At 42.8% G+C, this 18,826-nt stretch overlaps 1 protein-coding gene across 2 annotated transcripts; it reads left to right on the forward strand.

Annotated features, from left to right (window-relative positions):
* Positions 1-1,721: 1,721 nt before the first annotated feature.
* Positions 1,722-17,720, forward strand: LOC110496176 (splicing factor U2AF 65 kDa subunit). 2 transcript variants are annotated; one of them, XM_036952710.1, is made up of 6 exons: positions 1,722-2,091; positions 2,731-2,866; positions 3,021-3,611; positions 14,130-14,216; positions 14,681-14,932; positions 16,925-17,720. In XM_036952710.1, the coding sequence occupies exons 3-6, from the start codon at positions 3,459-3,461 to the stop codon at positions 17,057-17,059; spliced, it is 627 nt and encodes a 208-aa protein (XP_036808605.1). In that variant the 5' UTR covers positions 1,722-2,091; positions 2,731-2,866; positions 3,021-3,458; the 3' UTR covers positions 17,060-17,720. The 2 variants fall into 2 exon arrangements, with proteins under 2 accessions (XP_036808605.1, XP_036808604.1); XM_036952709.1 differs by having other exon boundaries at positions 2,731-3,611.
* The last annotated feature ends 1,106 nt before the right edge of the window (positions 17,721-18,826 follow it).

Here is an 18,826-nt window from a genome sequence, read left to right on the forward strand (position 1 = left end):
TAGGCATGTGCCCTCCCTTGAGGAGAAAAGCTGACGAATGTACCTGATGGGGAGCGGATGGGTATTAACTTGCGTCTTTTTTTTTCTTTTTTTTTGCAGAACGAGGGAACAACTAAGGCAAAAGATTCGATGACCTTTCATGCGAAAACATGTGTCTTCAGTTGGCTTCCTTTTAGCTACATTTCAGCTTTGTGCCACCGATTTTGGAGCAGGTGAACTTACTAGATACAACTCATATGGCGAAATTGCATTTGAATATTAAAGTTAATTGTTTTACAGCTGGTGACATCACCGTGTCGAAGGATTAATGACAGTTTTAACACTTTCAGTACAATGTATGATCCATGATGGTGCTTATTATAATGCTACAATGTTGCCATGTGTAGCCTATCACAGATTTGCAAAACAACACTCAGCCCATGAAAGATGACTGATTCTCGGACAAGCACGAGGAATGCAACAGACACTAACTTGTCTTCCTCCTCCTGTCTAATTGTTATTTTACTAAGTTACTGCATTTACTATAGAAATGTATAAAAGCATGGTTAGCCTACTCTAAAGGCACTTATATTTAAAGACCTGCTCCTCCCTTTCTAGTTTATCAAACGACATAATTGTTAATTATGTGTCACTACCATTGACTGTGGTCCCTAAAGGTCTGTATATTGTTGTGGATGGATGTGAAGTCTCCTTCCCCTTTGAGGAGAACATACAGAATACTAGTGAGTTAAGCAACCCCTTATAAATATGTTCTCTTATCATGAAATGTCAGATAGTTCCGGGCTACTCGAACACAAGCAACATGATCTGCAGTTTATTGATTCATGTCACTAATTGGCTAGAAGTTCCACAGACCTGGAGGGTGAGGTAATTAAACTATCATCCCTCATGAATAGGGCTCTACATAATCACCTCTTGATACCTTCAACAACTCAATTAATAATGTAATTATGGTGTCATAGGTCAAGTGGTCAATAACTTTTCAGTGCATACCACCTGCTTCTGCCCATCACCTACAGGTTTAGAAACGAATGGGGGTTCCTTTCCTCCTTTAAGTGTTGACATCAAGGGATCGGAATGTAGACGAGAAGTTATTGACCTTCATGGGGATTCACTTACCAAAAGCTATAAGGCTTTGGTCACAGCCATTTGGCTCTAGCTTCAGAATGGTTTCCCCCCCTACATTCGAGAGATTTCTGTTCTCCCAACCTATTTTTTTAGAAGAGAAGAGATGTGTAAGAAAGGTTTGTAGTCTGTCACAGTATTAACTAAAAGCCACATTTTGTGATGTAGCCTATTACAGCAGTTACATAGAAAAATAGTGTTGGCTCCATCCTGAGTCATCCACTGGTTGGGCATGCTGTTTATGGTAATTGGATTATGTTTTGATAGCCATGAATCAAATACTATCTATCTTTCATTCAGTCAGATGGCGCAGCAGAATGATGATTTGAGGTGTTGCTGCATGATTCATGGATGGTAGAAGCACTGACACAAGCACATATTGCAGACACCGCATTCCTCCGTTTGAGAAGGAAATGTGAATAATTTGAGCACATATTGTTGTTTTGATGGTAGAGAAAGTTCATGAACAGGCACACCGTTCTGAGCTGTGGGTTTAAAGAAACTCCACCTGTACATGTTTTATTTGTTTTCATTGTTGAACCATTTAATACCTGAATATTTTTTTGTTTATTTTTTCATTTTCTTGCCGCGTTTTGATAGGTCAGTTACTGATAGGTCAGTAACCCATTTGCTGTACAATAAAACAATATAATTTGTGCAAAATGTAGTTATGGGTTTTTGTAGTTGGTATCTGTCTTCCTAGATATTAAATTGATCAGAAATGTGCTTGTGTTTATTACTAACTGGCTGGCCTCTGAACAATTGTCCAGAATTCCTCTGCTCAACACACACACAAGATTAGCGTTATTCCATGCCGACAGAGGGCATCCAAATTCCTTGTGTCCAGTCTTGATTCAAACAGATGTTTATTTGTAGCCTTGGTAGCTAAACTAACAAGATCAAGTCATTAAATCGAGGTCCATAATGTTGATGAATTCGAGAGACTGTTGACTGAAAATAAGAAAGGTGAGTGTTGTTGCACATTCATCCTACAGTAGCGGTTAATTTGACCATCGACAGTAGCTCCAATAGATTATTTAAACTAGGTATCATACCGGTAGCTCCCTGTCACTGCATTGCTGCTAACTAGCTTGCACAAGGCGTATAAAGTGTTTACCAAAACAATATTATGACAAGAGACTCACATGCTTGCTTGCACCTCTGCTGGCAATGTATAACAAAAAGGGTACTGTTTGACAGATAGCCATACCTGAATAGCTAGCTACATCTGCAGGATTGACTAGTGACATTTTAAAATTGCGATCTGTCCATTAGTTTTTGACTTGTGCTGCTATTAACTGCAGCACGCGGACTATCCGATACCTTATCTAAAGGGTACTGTACATTTATGCAATGTAGAATGAGGGAATAGTGTTACAGATATGCCCACATATCGTCCTTTCTCTGCATGTTGATGGAGTGAATTTTGAATGGCCTTTTAACTCCTCTAACGTTAGCTATAACAGGAGTAGCAGCGTATGACAGTATTTTTCTTTCTCCGGTAGTATGCATAAGGCCTTTTCTCTCCTGCTGCGACTAAGGGATCCTGTGTCTTTGTCAGTGACTCAGCCCTACTCGCTTATACTTCCTCCCTCCCCCTTTTAGAGCGGGACAAGGAGAATCGGCACCGTCGGCGCACACTGTCCCGCAGTCGCAGCCGAGAGAGGAAGAAGAGGAGCTGGGAAAGGAGGAAGAGTAGGGCAAGCCGCAGCGACAGCAAGGACCATCAACACAGGCGCAGGTGGATACCGCTGTTCAAGTATTTGAAATGAGATCCATTCCCATTTTGTGCGAATAGTTGTCAGCTTTGTGGACCATTGGCTTGTTTCAAATTTTTCTTTCCCCACCTTTATGCAACAGTAAACGGAATACCCATGTTTTAACTGTCATTTCAGCACACAGACTCAAAAACAATCCCAAGAGACTGTCGTGAGCTACAGCAATACAGCGGACAGTGACTTGCATGACACCTTCAAAGTATAACTGCTAATAATGAGTCAGCTGTCCATATGTTGGTTAAGTACTGTACTTGGTGGTTGTGAGTACTAACGTTAGAATTGCTTCTTAATACAATTTCAAGGTAAGGGGTGAAGACTTGGATCTGTAGCTGTCTTAGAGGCTTGCTTTGAAGTCCGTGCTTATATTTTGGTCGATATCTGATGTCTAATTCATATAAAAATGTGACCATGTAGATTCCAGGAAGATAGAGTTCTGAAAGGAATGTGTTATAACTATCCATCCAAAATGTATACATTTTTAATATCCCTTTGATTCCCATACTTTTGTGCTATTCGTTGTCCTCTCTCCACACAGTCTCTGCATTGCAAGGCTATATGTCCATCTCTCCTGTCCTGTCCCCTACTGTTTCTCTCCTGCAGTCGCTCTCCAGCTCTGCACAGAGAGAAGAAGAAAGTGAGGAAGTACTGGGATGTTCCGGCACCAGGCTTCGAGCATATCACCCCCCCTGCAGTACAACGCTTTGCAGGGTCAGTTTGGCAATACATGTCAGCTCTCACTATAATAGTGTCACATCACAGTCCGTATTATGTCTGCTCAAAAGCAAAGGCTGTTGATGTGATATTGTATGAAAGTATTCAACTCAGTCCCTCTCTCACTTCATACATATACAGTACAAGTCAAACATTTGGACACACCTACTCATTCAATGTTTTTTCTTTATTTTTACTATTTTCTACATTGTAGAATAATAGCGAAGACATCAAAACTATGAAACAACACTAATGGAATCATGTAGTAACCAAAAAAGTGTTAAACAAATAAAAATATATTTTATATTCTTCAAAGTAGCCACCCTTTGCCTCAGCGCAAACCAGATGGGACAGCGTATCGCTGCAGAATGCTGTGGTAGCCATGCTGGTTAAGTGGGCCTTGAATCCTAAATAAATCACCAACAGTGTCACCAGTAAAGCACCATCACACCTCCTCTTCACGGTGGGAACCACACATGTGGAGATCATCCGTTCACCTACTCTGCATCTCACAAAGACACAGTTCGTCACCAAATTTGAACTCATCAGACCAAAGGACAGATTTCCACCGGTCTAATGTCCATTGCTTGTGTTTCTTGGCACAAGCAGGTCTCTTCTTCTTATTAGTGTCCTTTAGTAGTGGTTTCTTTGTAGCAATTTGACCACGACACCTGATTCACAGTCTCCTCTGAACAGTTGATGTTGACATGTGTCTGTTACTTGAACTCTGTGAAGCATTTATTTGGGCTGCAATTTCTGATGCTGGTAACTCTAATAAACTTCTCCTCTGCAGCAGAGGTACAGTGCCTTGCGAAAGTATTCGGCCCCCTTGAACTTTGCGACCTTTTGCCACATTTCAGGCTTCAAACATAAAGATATAAAACTGTATTTTTTTGTGAAGAATCAACAACAAGTGGGACACAATCATGAAGTGGAACGACATTTATTGGATATTTCAAACTTTTTTAACAAATCAAAAACTGAAAAATTGGGTGTGCAAAATTATTCAGCCCCCTTAAGTTAATACTTTGTAGCGCCACCTTTTGCTGCGATTACAGCTGTAAGTCGCTTGGGGTATGTCTCTATCAGTTTTGCACATCAAGAGACTGAAATTTTTTTCCCATTCCTCCTTGCAAAACAGCTCGAGCTCAGTGAGGTTGGATGGAGAGCATTTGTGAACAGCAGTTTTCAGTTCTTTCCACAGATTCTCGATTGGATTCAGGTCTGGACTTTGACTTGGCCATTCTAACACCTGGATACGTTTATTTTTGAACCATTCCATTGTAGATTTTGCTTTATGTTTTGGATCATTGTCTTGTTGGAAGACAAATCTCCGTCCCAGTCTCAGGTCTTTTGCAGACTCCATCAGGTTTTCCATCTTCCCATCAATTTTATCCATCTTCCCTGTCCCTGCTGAAGAAAAGCAGGCCCAAACCATGATGCTGCCACCACCATGTTTGACAGTGGGGATGGTGTGTTCAGCTGTGTTGCTTTTACGCCAAACATAACGTTTTGCATTGTTGCCAAAAAGTTCAATTTTGGTTTCATCTGACCAGAGCACCTTCTTCCACATGTTTGGTGTGTCTCCCAGGTGGCTTGTGGCAAACTTTAAACAACACTTTTTATGGATATCTTTAAGAAATGGCTTTCTTCTTGCCACTCTTCCATAAAGGCCAGATTTGTGCAATATACGACTGATTGTTGTCCTATGGACAGAGTCTCCCACCTCAGCTGTAGATCTCTGCAGTTCATCCAGAGTGATCATGGGCCTCTTGGCTGCATCTCTGATCAGTCTTCTCCTTGTATGAGCTGAAAGTTTAGAGGGACGGCCAGGTCTTGGTAGATTTGCAGTGGTCTGATACTCCTTCCATTTCAATATTATCGCTTGCACAGTGCTCCTTGGGATGTTTAAAGCTTGGGAAATCTTTTTGTATCCAAATCCGGCTTTAAACTTCTTCACAACAGTATGTCGGACCTGCCTGGTGTGTTCCTTGTTCTTCATGATGCTCTCTGCGCTTTTAACGGACCTCTGAGACTATCACAGTGCAGGTGCATTTATACGGAGACTTGATTACACACAAGTGGATTGTATTTATCATCATTAGTCATTTAGGTCAACATTGGATCATTCAGAGATCCTCACTGAACTTCTGGAGAGAGTTTGCTGCACTGAAAGTAAAGGGGCTGAATAATTTTGCACGCCCAATTTTTCTGTTTTTGATTTGTTAAAAAAGTTTGAAATATCCAATAAATGTCGTTCCACTTCATGATTGTGTCCCACTTGTTGTTGATTCTTCACAAAAAAATACAGTTTTATATATTTATGTTTGAAGCCTGAAATGTGGCAAAAGGTTGCAAAGTTCAAGGGGGCCGAATACTTTCGCAAGGCACTGTATCTCTGGGTCTTCCTTTCCTGTGGCGTTCCTCATGAGAGCCAGTTTGATCATAGCGCTTGATGGTTTTTTGCGACTGCACTTGAAGAAACTTTCAAAGTTCTTGACACAACAGAACTGATTGGCTCAAACGCATTAAGAAGGATAGAAATGCCCCAAAATAACTTTGATCAAGGCACACCTGTTAATTGAAATGCATTCCAGGTGACTACCTCATGAAGCTGGTTGAGAGAAAGCCAAGAGTGTGCAAAGCTGTCATCAAGGTTAAGGGTGGCTACTTTGAAGAATCTCAAATATAAATATATTTTGATGTGTTTAACCCTTTTTTGGTTACTACATGATTCCATATGTGTTATGTCATAGTTTTGATGTCTTCACAATTATTCTACAATGTAGAAAATAGTAAAAATAAAGAAAAACCCTTGAATGAGTAAGTGTGTCCAAACTTTTGACTGGTGCTGTACATAAATATATAGTCATACATAGTCATACAAAACATTAAGAACAGCTTCCTAATGTTGAGTTGCACCCCCCCCCCCCCCCCCATTCCCTCAGAACAGCCTCAATTTGCCAGGGCATGGACTCTACAAGGTGTTGAAAGCATTCCACAGGGATAATGACCCATGTTGACTCCAATGCTTCCCACAGTCAGGGGCGCAACTTTCCCTGGGGTCAGGGACATGAACCGCCTCCCCCCCGACTCATTCTGAAATAACAGTTTTATAATTGCACTGTGATACAAAATGTGGCTCCGGTGTGCTTTAGGACCATGTGGATGCCTCAGAGCGGTCGGATAGGCTGTTTTCCGGTTTCAGCCAGCTGGATTTAGGATCGCACGGACACCACAGAACGTGCGGACAGACTGTGTGAAGGCAAAGCTTCTGAAAGGCTGGCGTATAGGACCAGCAAGGGAGAGATGATTAGAGGCCGCTGCTGTCTGTGTTGCGCTTTTTCTCAGAGTTGTAAAAGCAAGCAGGCTGCAGGCCCAGACGGCATCCCCAGCCGCGTCCTCAGAGCATGCGCAGACCAGCTGGCTGGTGTGTTTACGGACATATTCAATCAATCCCTATCCCAGTCTGCTGTTCCCACATGCTTCAAGAGGGCCACCATTGTTCCTGTTACCAAGAAAGCTAAGGTAACTGAGCTAAACGACTACCGCCCCGTAGCACTCACTTCCGTCATCATGAAGTGCTTTGAGAGACTAGTCAAGGACCATATCACCTCCACCCTACCTGACACCCTAGACCCACTCCAATTTGCTTACCGCCCAAATAGGTCCACAGACGATGCAATCTCAACCACACTGCACACTGCCCTAACCCATCTGGACAAGAGGAATACCTATGTGAGAATGCTGTTCATCAACTACAGTTCAGCATTTAACACCATAGTACCCTCCAAACTCGTCATCAAGCTCAAGACCCTGGGTCTCGACCCCGCCCTGTGCAACTGGGTACTGGACTTCCTGACGGGCCGCCCCCAGGTGGTGAGGGTAGGTAACAACATCTCCACCCCGCTGATCCTCAACGCTGGGGCCCCACAAGGGTGCGTTCTGAGCCCTCTCCTGTACTCCCTGTTCACCCACGACTGCGTGGCCACGCACACCTCCAACTCAATCATCAAGTTTGCGGACGACACAACAGTGGTAGGCTTGATTACCAACAACGACGAGACGGCCTACAGGGAGGAGGTGAGGGCCCTCGGACTGTGGTGTCAGGAAAATAACCTCACACTCAACGTCAACAAAACTAAGGAGATGATTGTGGACTTCAGGAAACAGCAGAGGGAACACCCCCCTATCCACATCGATGGAACAGTAGTGGAGAGGGTAGTAAGTTTTAAGTTCCTCGGCGTACACATCACAGACAAACTGAATTGGTCCACCCACACAGACAGCATCGTGAAGAAGGCGCAGTAGCGCCTCTTCAACCTCAGGAGGCTGAAGAAATTTGGCTTGTCACCAAAAGCACTCACAAACTTCTACAGATGCACAATCGAGGGCATCCTGTCGGGCTGTATCACCGCCTGGTACGGCAACTGCTCCGCCCACAACCGTAAGGCTCTCCAGAGGGTAGTGAGGTCTGCACAACGCATCACCGGGGGCAAACTACCTGCCCTCCAGGACACCTACACCACCCGATGTCAGAGGAAGGCCATAAAGATCATCAAGGACAACAACCACCCGAGCCACTGCCTGTTCACCCCGCTATCATCCAGAAGGCGAGGTCAGTACAGGTGCATCAAAGCTGGGACCGAGAGACTGAAAAACAGCTTCTATCTCAAGGCCATCAGACTGTTAAACAGCCACCACTAACATTGAGTGGCTACTGCCAACACACTGACTCAACTCCAGCCACTTTAATAATGGGAATTAATGGGAATTAATGTAAAATATATCACTAGCCACTTTAAACAATGCTACTTAATATAATGTTTACATACCCTACATTATTTATCTCATATGTATACGTATATAATGTACTCTATATCATCTACTGCATCTTTATGTAATACATGTATCACTAGCCACTTTAAACTATGCCACTTTGTTTACATACTCATCTCGTATGTATATACTGTACTCGATACCATCTACTGCATCTTGCCTATGCCGCTCTGTACCATCACTCATTTATATATCTTTATGTACATATTCTTTATCCCTTTACACTTGTGTGTATAAGGTAGTAGTTTTGGAATTGTTAGCTAGATTACTCGTTTGTTATTACTGCATTGTCGGAACTAGAAGCACAAGCATTTCGCTACACTCGCATTAACATCTGCTAACCATGTGTATGTGACAAATAAAATTTGATTTGATTTGATTTGAAGCAGAACATAAACTGGCTACTCTTTAGTTGACTGATCTAGCTGGTAAGGTAACTGCTGTTTGACAGAATTTGTTTATTTTTATTCCAAATGCCGAGCTAGTAGTGTAACTGACATGTTACGTTAACCAATGTTTCATCCCCTCTCGACTGAAATAAATGAACTTCTAGCAGCGAGTTAATTGTAAAATTGATTAAACGAAACTAGATTATCAAATTTTAAAATGTTCAGGAGAGAATTCCAGGACCACGGAGCTCAGTAACTAAAACAATTTCTACCACGACCTGTTGTAATTTTTGGTACTGTTAGAAGAAAATGAAAATGGGACCGTAATTGATATTTATTTACCGACCTGACTAAAAAAGAAGAGAGAAAATGGCATTTTACCCAATATGGCCTTATAAATCAGTGTATACCAGTGTTTAAGCCTACGCAAGGTCAATGACGGCCAGCCAACAGCGTTGTAGAGATCACAATGATGTGGTAGATGTTTTATCTACACAAAATAATATATATCACATTTACATAAGTATTCAGACCCTTTACTCAGTACTTTGTTGAAGCACCTTTGTCAGCGATTACAGCCTTGAGTCTTCTTGGGTATGATGCTACAAGCTTGGCACACCTGTATTTGGGGAGTTTCTCCCATTCTCCTCCTTAGATCCTCTCAAGCTCTGTCAGGTTGGATGGGGAGTGTCGCTGCACAGCTATTTTCAGGCCTCTCCAGAGATGTTCGATCGGGTTCAAGTCCTGGCTCTGGCTGGGCCACTCAAGGACATTAAGAGACTTGTCCTGAAACCATGCCTGTGTTGTCTTAGCTGTGTGCTTAGGGTCTATGTCATGTTGGAAGGTGAACCTTCGCCCTAATCTGAGGTCTTGAGTGCTATGGAGCAGGTTTTCATCAAGCATCTCTCTGTACTTTGCTCCGTTCATAGTTTCCTCGGCCCTGACTAGCCTCCCAGTCCCTGCCACTGAAAAACCTCCCCGAGCATGATGCTGCCACCACTATGCTTCACCGTAGGGATGGTATTGGACAGGCGATGAGCGGTGCCTGGTCTCCTCCAGACGTGACACTTGGCATTCAGGTAAATGAGTTCACTCTTTGTTTCATCAGACCAGACAATCTTGTTTCTCATGGTCTGAGAGTCCTTTAGGTGCCTTTTTCCAAACAGGCTGTCATGTGCCTTTTACCCAGGAGTGGCTTCCATCTGGCCACTCTACCATAAAAGCCTAATTGGTTGAGTGCTGCAGAGATGGTTGTCCTTCTGGAAGGTTCTCCCATCTCCACAGAGGATCTCTGGAGCTCTGTCAGAGTGACCATCGGGTTCCTGGTCACCTCCCTGACCAAGGCCCTTCTCTGCCGATTGCTCAGTTTGGATGTGCGGCCAGCTCTAGGAAGAGTCTTGGTGGTTCCAAACTTCTTCCATTTAAGAATGATGGAGGCCACTGTGTTCTTGGGGACCTTCAATGCTGCTGAAATGTTTTGGTACCCTTCCCCAGATCTGTGCCTCGACACAATCCTGTGTTGGAGCTCTACGGACAATTCCTTTGACCTCATAGCTTGGTTTTTTCTCTGACATGCACTGTCAACTGTGGGACCTTATATAGACAGGTGTGTGCCTTTCCAAATCATGTCCAATCAATAGAATTTACCACAGGTGGACTCCAATTAAGTTGTAGAAACATCTCAAGGATGATCAATGGAAACAGGATGCACCTGAGCTCAAATTCGAGACTCATAGCAAAGGGTCTGAATACTTATGTAAATAAGGTGTGTATATATATATATATATATATATATATATATATATATATATATATATAATTATTTTTTTTGTATATACATTTTCAGAAATAGCTAAAAACCTGTTTTCACTTTGTCATTATGGGGTATTGTGTGTAGATTAATTAGGAAAATAAAATATTTGATACATTTTAGAACTAGGCTGTAACATAACAAAATGTGGGAAAAGTTTGAATACTTTCCGAATGCACTGTATATAAAAAAGTATGTCGACACCCCTTAAAAATAGTAGATTCGGCTATTTCAGCCACATCCTTTGATGACAGGTGTATAAAATCGAGCACATGGCCATGCAATCTCCATAGACAAACACTGACTGTAGAATGGCCTTACTGAAGAGCTCAGTGCACTAGCTGCCTCGGTCAACTAACGTCTAGGAGCAACAACAGCTCATTCACAAAGTGGTAGGCCACACAAGCTCATAGAATGGGACCTCCGAGGGTGCTGAAGAGCGTAAAAATCATCTGTCCTGGGTTGCATCACTCATTACCGAATTCCAAACTGCCTCTGCAGCACAATAACTGTTCCTTCACGAAATGGCTGAGGATCCGCTAAGATCACCATGCGCAATGCCAAGCGTCGGCTGATGTGGTGTAAAGCTTGCCACCATTGGACTCTGGAGCAGAATTGTTTGGTGCTGGAGAAATAATGATCTGGGGCTGTTTTTCATAGTTTGAGCTAGGTCTCTTAGTTCCAGGGAAGGGAAATCTTAAGGCTACAATATACAATGACATTCTAGCGGATTCGGTGCTTCCAACTTTGTGGCAGAGCCCTGACCTCGACCCCATTGAACACCTTTGGGATGAATTGGACTGCGAGCCTGGCCTAATAGCACAACATCAGTGATCGACCTCACTAATGCTGTTGTAGCTGAATGGAAGCAAGTCCCCGCAGCAATGTTCCAACACCTAGTGGAAAGCCTACCCAGAAGAGTGGAGGCTGTTATAGCAGCAAAGGGCAGACCAACTCCATATTAATGCCCATGATTTTGGAATGAGATATTCGATGAGCAGGTGTCCACATGCTTTTGGTCATTTAGTGTACCTACCATAGCCAGTTCAGCTCTAGCTAGCCTCTAGCTATCTGCCATGTAGCAGTATCTAACAGCTTTTGTGTGTATGGAAATGTTTTGTGGCCTTTGTTTTGTCCCGTTTTAACAGAAGTGCATTTGAACCATTGTATCATTAGCTAGAGCTAGCCAAAAGTTGGGTAACGTTAGCTAGCTAGCTCACTAACCTTTGCTATTATTTTTGCCTCAATCACACTAGACTTGAATCAAATGATTAAATCAGCATCCAAACGATTGAAGGCTAATATATTCTGACATTTCTTCAGTGTAATGTGAGTTTTTATTAGTCAGTAAAGCAATGTAACGTTATTCAACTGTTAGTTTATCTAGTTAATTCCCTACCTTTCACGGTGACACATTATAAACAGCTCTACAGGCTACACTGCCATGGTGTACAGTCCGTACACAACACTATGCTCATCATATCCCAGCAGGGTCAGGCAGCCAGGGAAGACCGATGGATACAATGAATGGTGAGTGAATGGATACAAATTCCATCTTGTGTTGATGGTTGGCTACAATCTGGGAATCATGGTAATTTCAATTATTGAACCATTGATTCTATTCTTGGATAATATAATGTATAAATGTACACCAAGGTAATTCTTTGTCATGCTTCATCTGAGCAGGATCAGACGGTGACAGGGGTCATGGTCAGGCAGCCAGGGAAGACCAGTCTGTGACAGTGCTGAGGAGAAGTGCTGCAGATGCAACACTTTATTCTCTCTGTGCAGCAAACACTGGACAAGGAAGAAGCTTCAAAGATTTAAACTATTTTAAGGCAGTCTGACAAACATTTCCAAACGGTATCAAGGGTTTTTCCCGATGATGCAAAACAACAGGTCAAACAAAAAAATTTGAGGAAGACCTGGGAGACACTATTGATGATGATGAATGGATACAGATGTGTTAGAATGCCCAGTCATGTTCATATCATCTCAGGCATAAATTATTGCAGTTTATGATCATCCATATAACATATTATTTGCCAGTTAAATGGAATATCATGCACTCAGAAATGTTATTCTTCTGCTGGAGGTGTAAAACACAAACGGGGGCCATATTTGCATAATTCATGGTCTTGTGAAGGCTGGCTTAATTCTGGCAAAGAGTATGTTCTTTTATCTCCACATGTCTACCGATTCTTTCTGTATTTGTTTGCTTATAAATGTTGATACTGGAGGCGTTTATCAGACGAAACTGTAACCTAGCATTTATAGAGGCTAAGACATGCATTGCCATTAATTGGAAGGTTGGTTATCCTTCGATAATGTCACATTGGAAGTTCTGCATCAGTTCTGCAAACTCAACTCGTCGTGTTTGGAGGACAAAGAATGCTGAGTTGCATCCAAAGAACACCATACCTACTGTGAAGCATGGGGATGGAAACATCATGCTTTGGGGCTGTTTTTCTGCAAAGGGACCAGGACGACTGATCCGTGTAAAGGATTGAATGAATGGGGCCATGTATCGTGAGATTTTGAGTGAAAACCTCCTTCCATCAGCAAGGGCATTGAAAATTAAACGTGGCTGGGTCTTTCAGCATGACAATGATCCCAAACACACCGCCCGGGCAACGAAGGAGTGGCTTCGTAAGAAGCATTTCAAGGTCCTGGAGTGGCCTAGCCAGTCTCCAGATCTCAACCCCATAGAAAATCTTTGGAGGGAGTTGAAAGTCTGTGTTGCCCAGCAACAGCCCCAAAACATCACTGCTCTAGAGGAGATCTGCATGGAGGAATGGGCCAAAATAACAGCAACAGTGTGTGAAAACCTTGTGAAGACTTACAGAAAACGATTGACCTCTGTCATTGCCAACACAGGGTATATAACAAAGTATTGAGATAAACTTTTGTTATTGACCAAATACTTATTTTCCACCATAATTTGCAAATAAATTCATTAAAATCCCTACAATGTGATTTTCTGGATTTTTTTCTTCTCATAGTTGAAGTGTACCTATGATGAAAATTACAGGCCTCTCTCATCTTTTTAAGTGGGAGAACTTGCACAATTGGTGGCTGACTAAATACTTTTTTGCCCCACTGTATCTGTCGAGCAGCAATGTATTTGGCTGCCTGGATTAACAGCAGCCCAAAAAATTAGCCTCACGTTGGCAGCCTCCTCATTCTTTAAACAGACAGCAGTGGCTGCTATCATTCATGGCTATTATTGACATGGAGATACTTGTAGGACTGTAGGCATGCATGGGGCGAGTGAAAGAAACATATTTGCTCTTTCATCAACGTATGACTCTGTAAAAAGACTGCTATCTAACTTTGGGTTCGGGATGTCCTGTGGGTGGGGTGGGGGGGGGGGGGGGACTGTTTGTCTTGTCACTTGTTTTTCTGTCCATGTGTACCTTCTTACAAATAATAATAAAAAACATTTGATCACTGTTCTAACTCTGTTTGCTGTCTCAGGCCATTGCAGGGTTGAATGGGATGCAGCTGGGGGACAAGAAGCTCCTGGTCCAGAGAGCCAGTGTTGGGGCCAAGAACATAGCGCTGGTGAGTACCAGAGATGATAGACTACAGAGAGAGGCACACTTTACAAATGGATGCTGTTCAATATAAGACAGAGATGAGGGAAAAAAGGAGTGATATTTTGGGGTAAGTTAGGACCTAACTATCCCCTCTGTTTCAGATGTTCTCTCCTGTTTTGTGCCTTACTGAACACAAGCCTTCTTCGATCCACCTCCACTGACCTAAAACATCAAGCTCGGTTTCATAACTTAATCAGGACAATCCAGAGCTGATTAAGAAATTAACTAACCGTATGCACCACTGCAAAGTAGACAGTATTATTACAAAAACAAGTTGGCAAATGAATAACGGTTTCATATTTTTCTATTTCGCTTTTTTCTTTCATTTACTTCGTTTTTACACCATAAACATTCTAAAACGTTTTCTAAAAGTATCTCATGTTCTTTCAACTTTCCCAATAACCAAAACCTCTCCCCTCCCCTCACCAGACAGGTAAGAACCAGACCCTGGTGACCCTCCAAGTGCCAGGCCTGATGCCCACCTCCATGGCCTTGCTGGGTGGCCTGCCCACTGAGGTGCTCTGCCTGATGAACATGGTGGTTTTGGAGGAGCTGCTGGATGACGAGGAGTACGAGGAGATCGCGGAGGACGTCCGCGGTGAGTGCAGCAAGTACGGCCAGGTGAAGAGCATCGAGATCCCCCGACCTGTGGATGGACTTGAGGTCCCAGGCACTGGGAAGGTGAGGACGGGGAGGGGAATAGGGGTACCTGGGTATTAGGATGGGATAGGATAGGGCATGGGGTGTTTGTTGCAGTGTTTTGAGGAGAGTTTGGGTTGTTGTTTCAAAGTGAATTCGTTCAGTTCAGGTGAAATTATTGAATCTCCTTGGGGAAATGTGTCTTTCGCCTCCCATCAAACAAGCATAACAATTCATAACTTATCACTCTTGCCTAGGTTTTTTGGTAATACAGTGTCTTGCGAAAGTATTCGGCCCCCTTGAACTTTGCGACCTTTTGCCACATTTCAGGCTTCAGACATAAAGATATAAAACTGTATTTTTTTGTGAAGAATCAACAACAAGTGGGACACAATCATGGAGTGGAACGACATTTATTGGATATTTCAAACTTTTTTAACAATTCAAAAACTGAAAAATTGGGCGTGCAAAATTATTCAGCCCCCTTAAGTTAATACTTTGTAGCGCCACCTTTTGCTGCGATTACAGCTGTAAGTCGCTTGGGGTATGTCTCTATCAGTTTTGCACATCGAGAGACTGACATTTTTTCCCATTCCTCCTTGCAAAACAGCTCGAGCTCAGTGAGGTTGGATGGAGAGCATTTGTGAACAGCAGTTTTCAGTTATTTCCACAGATTCTCGATTGGATTCAGGTCTGGACTTTGACTTGGCCATTCTAACACCTGGATATGTAGATTTTGCTTTATGTTTTGGATCATTGTGTTGTTGGAAGACAAATCTCCGTCCCAGTCTCAGGTCTTTTGCAGACTCCATCAGGTTTTCTTCCAGAATGGTCCTGTATTTGGCTCCATCCATCTTCCCATCAATTTTAACCATCTTCCCTGTCCCTGCTGAAGAAAAGCAGGCCCAAACCATGATGCTGCCACCACCATGTTTGACAGTGGGGATGGTGTATTCAGCTGTGTTGCTTTTACGCCAAACATAACGTTTTGCATTGTTGCCAAAAAGTTCAATTTTGGTTTCATCTGACCAGAGCACCTTCTTCCACATGTTTGGTGTGTCTCCCAGGTGGCTTGTGGCAAACTTTAAACAACACTTTTTATGGATATCTTTAAGAAATGGCTTTCTTCTTGCCACTCTTCCATAAAGGCCAGATTTGTGCAATATACGACTGACTGATTGTTGTCCTATGGACAGAGTCTCCCACCTCAGCTGTAGATCTCTGCAGTTCATCCAGAGTGATCATGGGCCTCTTGGCTGCATCTCTGATCAGTCTTCTCCTTGTATGAGCTGAAAGTTTAGAGGGACGGCCAGGTCTTGGTAGATTTGCAGTGGTCTGATACTCCTTCCATTTCAATATTATCGCTTGCACAGTGCTCCTTGGGATGTTTAAAGCTTGGGAAATCTTTTTGTATCCAAATCCGGCTTTAAACTTCTTCACAACAGTATGTCGGACCTGCCTGGTGTGTTCCTTGTTCTTCATGATGCTCTCTGCGCTTTTAACGGACCTCTGAGACTATCACAGTGCAGGTGCATTTATACGGAGACTTGATTACACACAGGTGGATTGTATTTATCATCATTAGTCATTTAGGTCAACATTGGATCATTCAGAGATCCTCACTGAATTTCTGGAGAGAGTTCGCTGCACTGATATTAAAGGGGCTGAATAATTTTGCACGCCCAATTTTTCAGTTTTTGAATTGTTAAAAGAGTTTGAAATATCCAATAAATGTTGTTCCACTTAATGATTGTGTCCCACTTGTTGTTGATTCTTCACAAAAAAATACAGTTTTATATCTTTATGTTTGAAGCCTGAAATGTGGCAAAAGGTCGCAAAGTTCAAGGGGGCCGAATACTTTCGCAAGGCACTGTAGTTTTTCCAATGCAATAATAAATCAATCCCTTTGTGTGTGTAAACATGTATCATAGTTTTTTGCTGTAGAGTTACATTTAACATGGTTGTCTGGTTCCATACAGAATGGCCATACACCCACTTTCCTATCCTTTCTTTCCCTCTCTCTCCCTCCTTCAGATCTTTGTGGAGTTCATGACCCTGTTTGACTCCCAGAAGGCCATGCAGGCGCTGACAGGCAGGAAGTTTGCCAACAGGATGGTGGTGACCAAGTACTGTGACCCAGACGCCTACCACCGCCGAGACTTCTGGTAGACCTGAGAACCAGAGAGAGGGAGAGAAGCAGAGTTTCATGTTATTTATGTAACGATATGAATATTTATGAGCATCACAACACTCAACTTTTTGCACTTTTTTAAAGAGGAGGCGTAGAAAGTTCATTTAAGGCCACTTATCACTGAAATCAGCAGAATTGGTTGAAGTATTACTTTTGTCCTCGTCGCTTATGATTTCATTCAATGAATCAAGTTCAATCATGATTTTAACCATTTATTTTGTCCATGCCTGAGCCTCAGGTACCAGTTGTTTATTGTTACACCAAATGACCAACAGTATGTGAACACCTGCTCATCGAACATCTCATTCCAAAATCATGGGCATTAATATGGAGTTGTTCCCCCCTTTGCTGCAATAACAACCACCACTGTTCTGGGAAGGCTTTCCACTATTTGTTGGAACATTGCTGCGGGGACTTGTCCAAGAGCATTAGTGAGGTCAAGGCACTGATGTTGGGCGATTAGGCCTGGCTCGCACTTGGCGTTTCAATTAATCTCAAAGGTGTTCAATGAGGTTGATGTCAGGGCTCTGTGTAAGCCAGTCAAGTTGTTCCACACCGATCTCGACAAACCATTTCTGTATGGACCTTGCTTTGTGCATAGAGGCATTGTCATGCTGAAACAGAAAAAGGCCTTCTCAAACTGTTGCCACAAAGTTGGAATCGTTTTGCATGTCATTGTATGCTGTAGCGTTAAGATTTACCTTCACTGGAACTAAGGGGCCTAGCCCGAACCATGAAAAACAGCCCCAGATCATTATTCCTCCTCCACCTAACTTTGCAGTTTGCATTATGCATTGGGGCAGGTAGCGTTCTCCTGGCATCCGCCAAACCCAGATTCATCCGTCAGACTGCTAGATGGTGAAGCGTGATTCATTACTCCAGAGAACGCCTTTCCACTGCTCCGGAGTCCAATGGTGGCAAGCTTTACACCACTCCAGCCGACGCTTGGCATTCTGCATGGTGATCTTAGGCTTGTGTGTGACTGCTCAGCCATGGAAACCCATTTCATGAAGCTCCCGACAAACAGTTCTTGTTCTGACGTTGCTTCCAGAGGCAGTTTGGAACTCGGAATTGAGTGTTGCAACCGAGGACAGACGATCTTTACGCACTACGCGATTCAGCACTCGGCGGTACCATTCTGTCAGCTTGTGTGGCCTACCACTTTGCGGGTGAGCAGTTGTTGCTCCTAGACGTTTCCACTTCACAATAACAGTACTTACAGTTGACCGGGGCAGCTCTAGCAGGGCAAAAATTTGATTAACTGACCTGTTGGAAAGGTGGCATCCTATGACGGTGCCCCATTGAAAGTCACTGAGCTCTTCAGTAAGGCCATTCTTCTGCCAATGTTTGTCTATGGAGATTGCATGGCTGTGTGCTTGATTGTATACACTTGTCAGCAACTGGTGTGGCTTAAATAGCCAAATCCACTAATTTGAAGGGGTGTCCATATATATATATATATATATATATATAAAATTTTCAGAACATCAACTTATTGTGAGTTCTGACTCATGTCTGAGGGGACACGCAAATACTGTAAGTGTGGGTGTCTACATTTAACTTATCATCACCACCCTCTTTTGATAACAAAATGTCTGAAAATTATGTAATATTTTGACTTTGTGACTCTGGCACCAATTCTCAGTGGGCAACCCCCATTCCACAAGAAACAATATAGTATATTAACAGGAAGTACCTGATGAACCAGTCCAGATTCTGTAATAGAAGGCTCTCACCCAATCAGA

The sequence above is a fragment of the Oncorhynchus mykiss genome, chromosome 18 (genome assembly GCF_013265735.2).
Source record: "Oncorhynchus mykiss isolate Arlee chromosome 18, USDA_OmykA_1.1, whole genome shotgun sequence".
In the NCBI taxonomy this organism is placed as follows: Eukaryota; Metazoa; Chordata; class Actinopteri; order Salmoniformes; family Salmonidae; genus Oncorhynchus; species Oncorhynchus mykiss.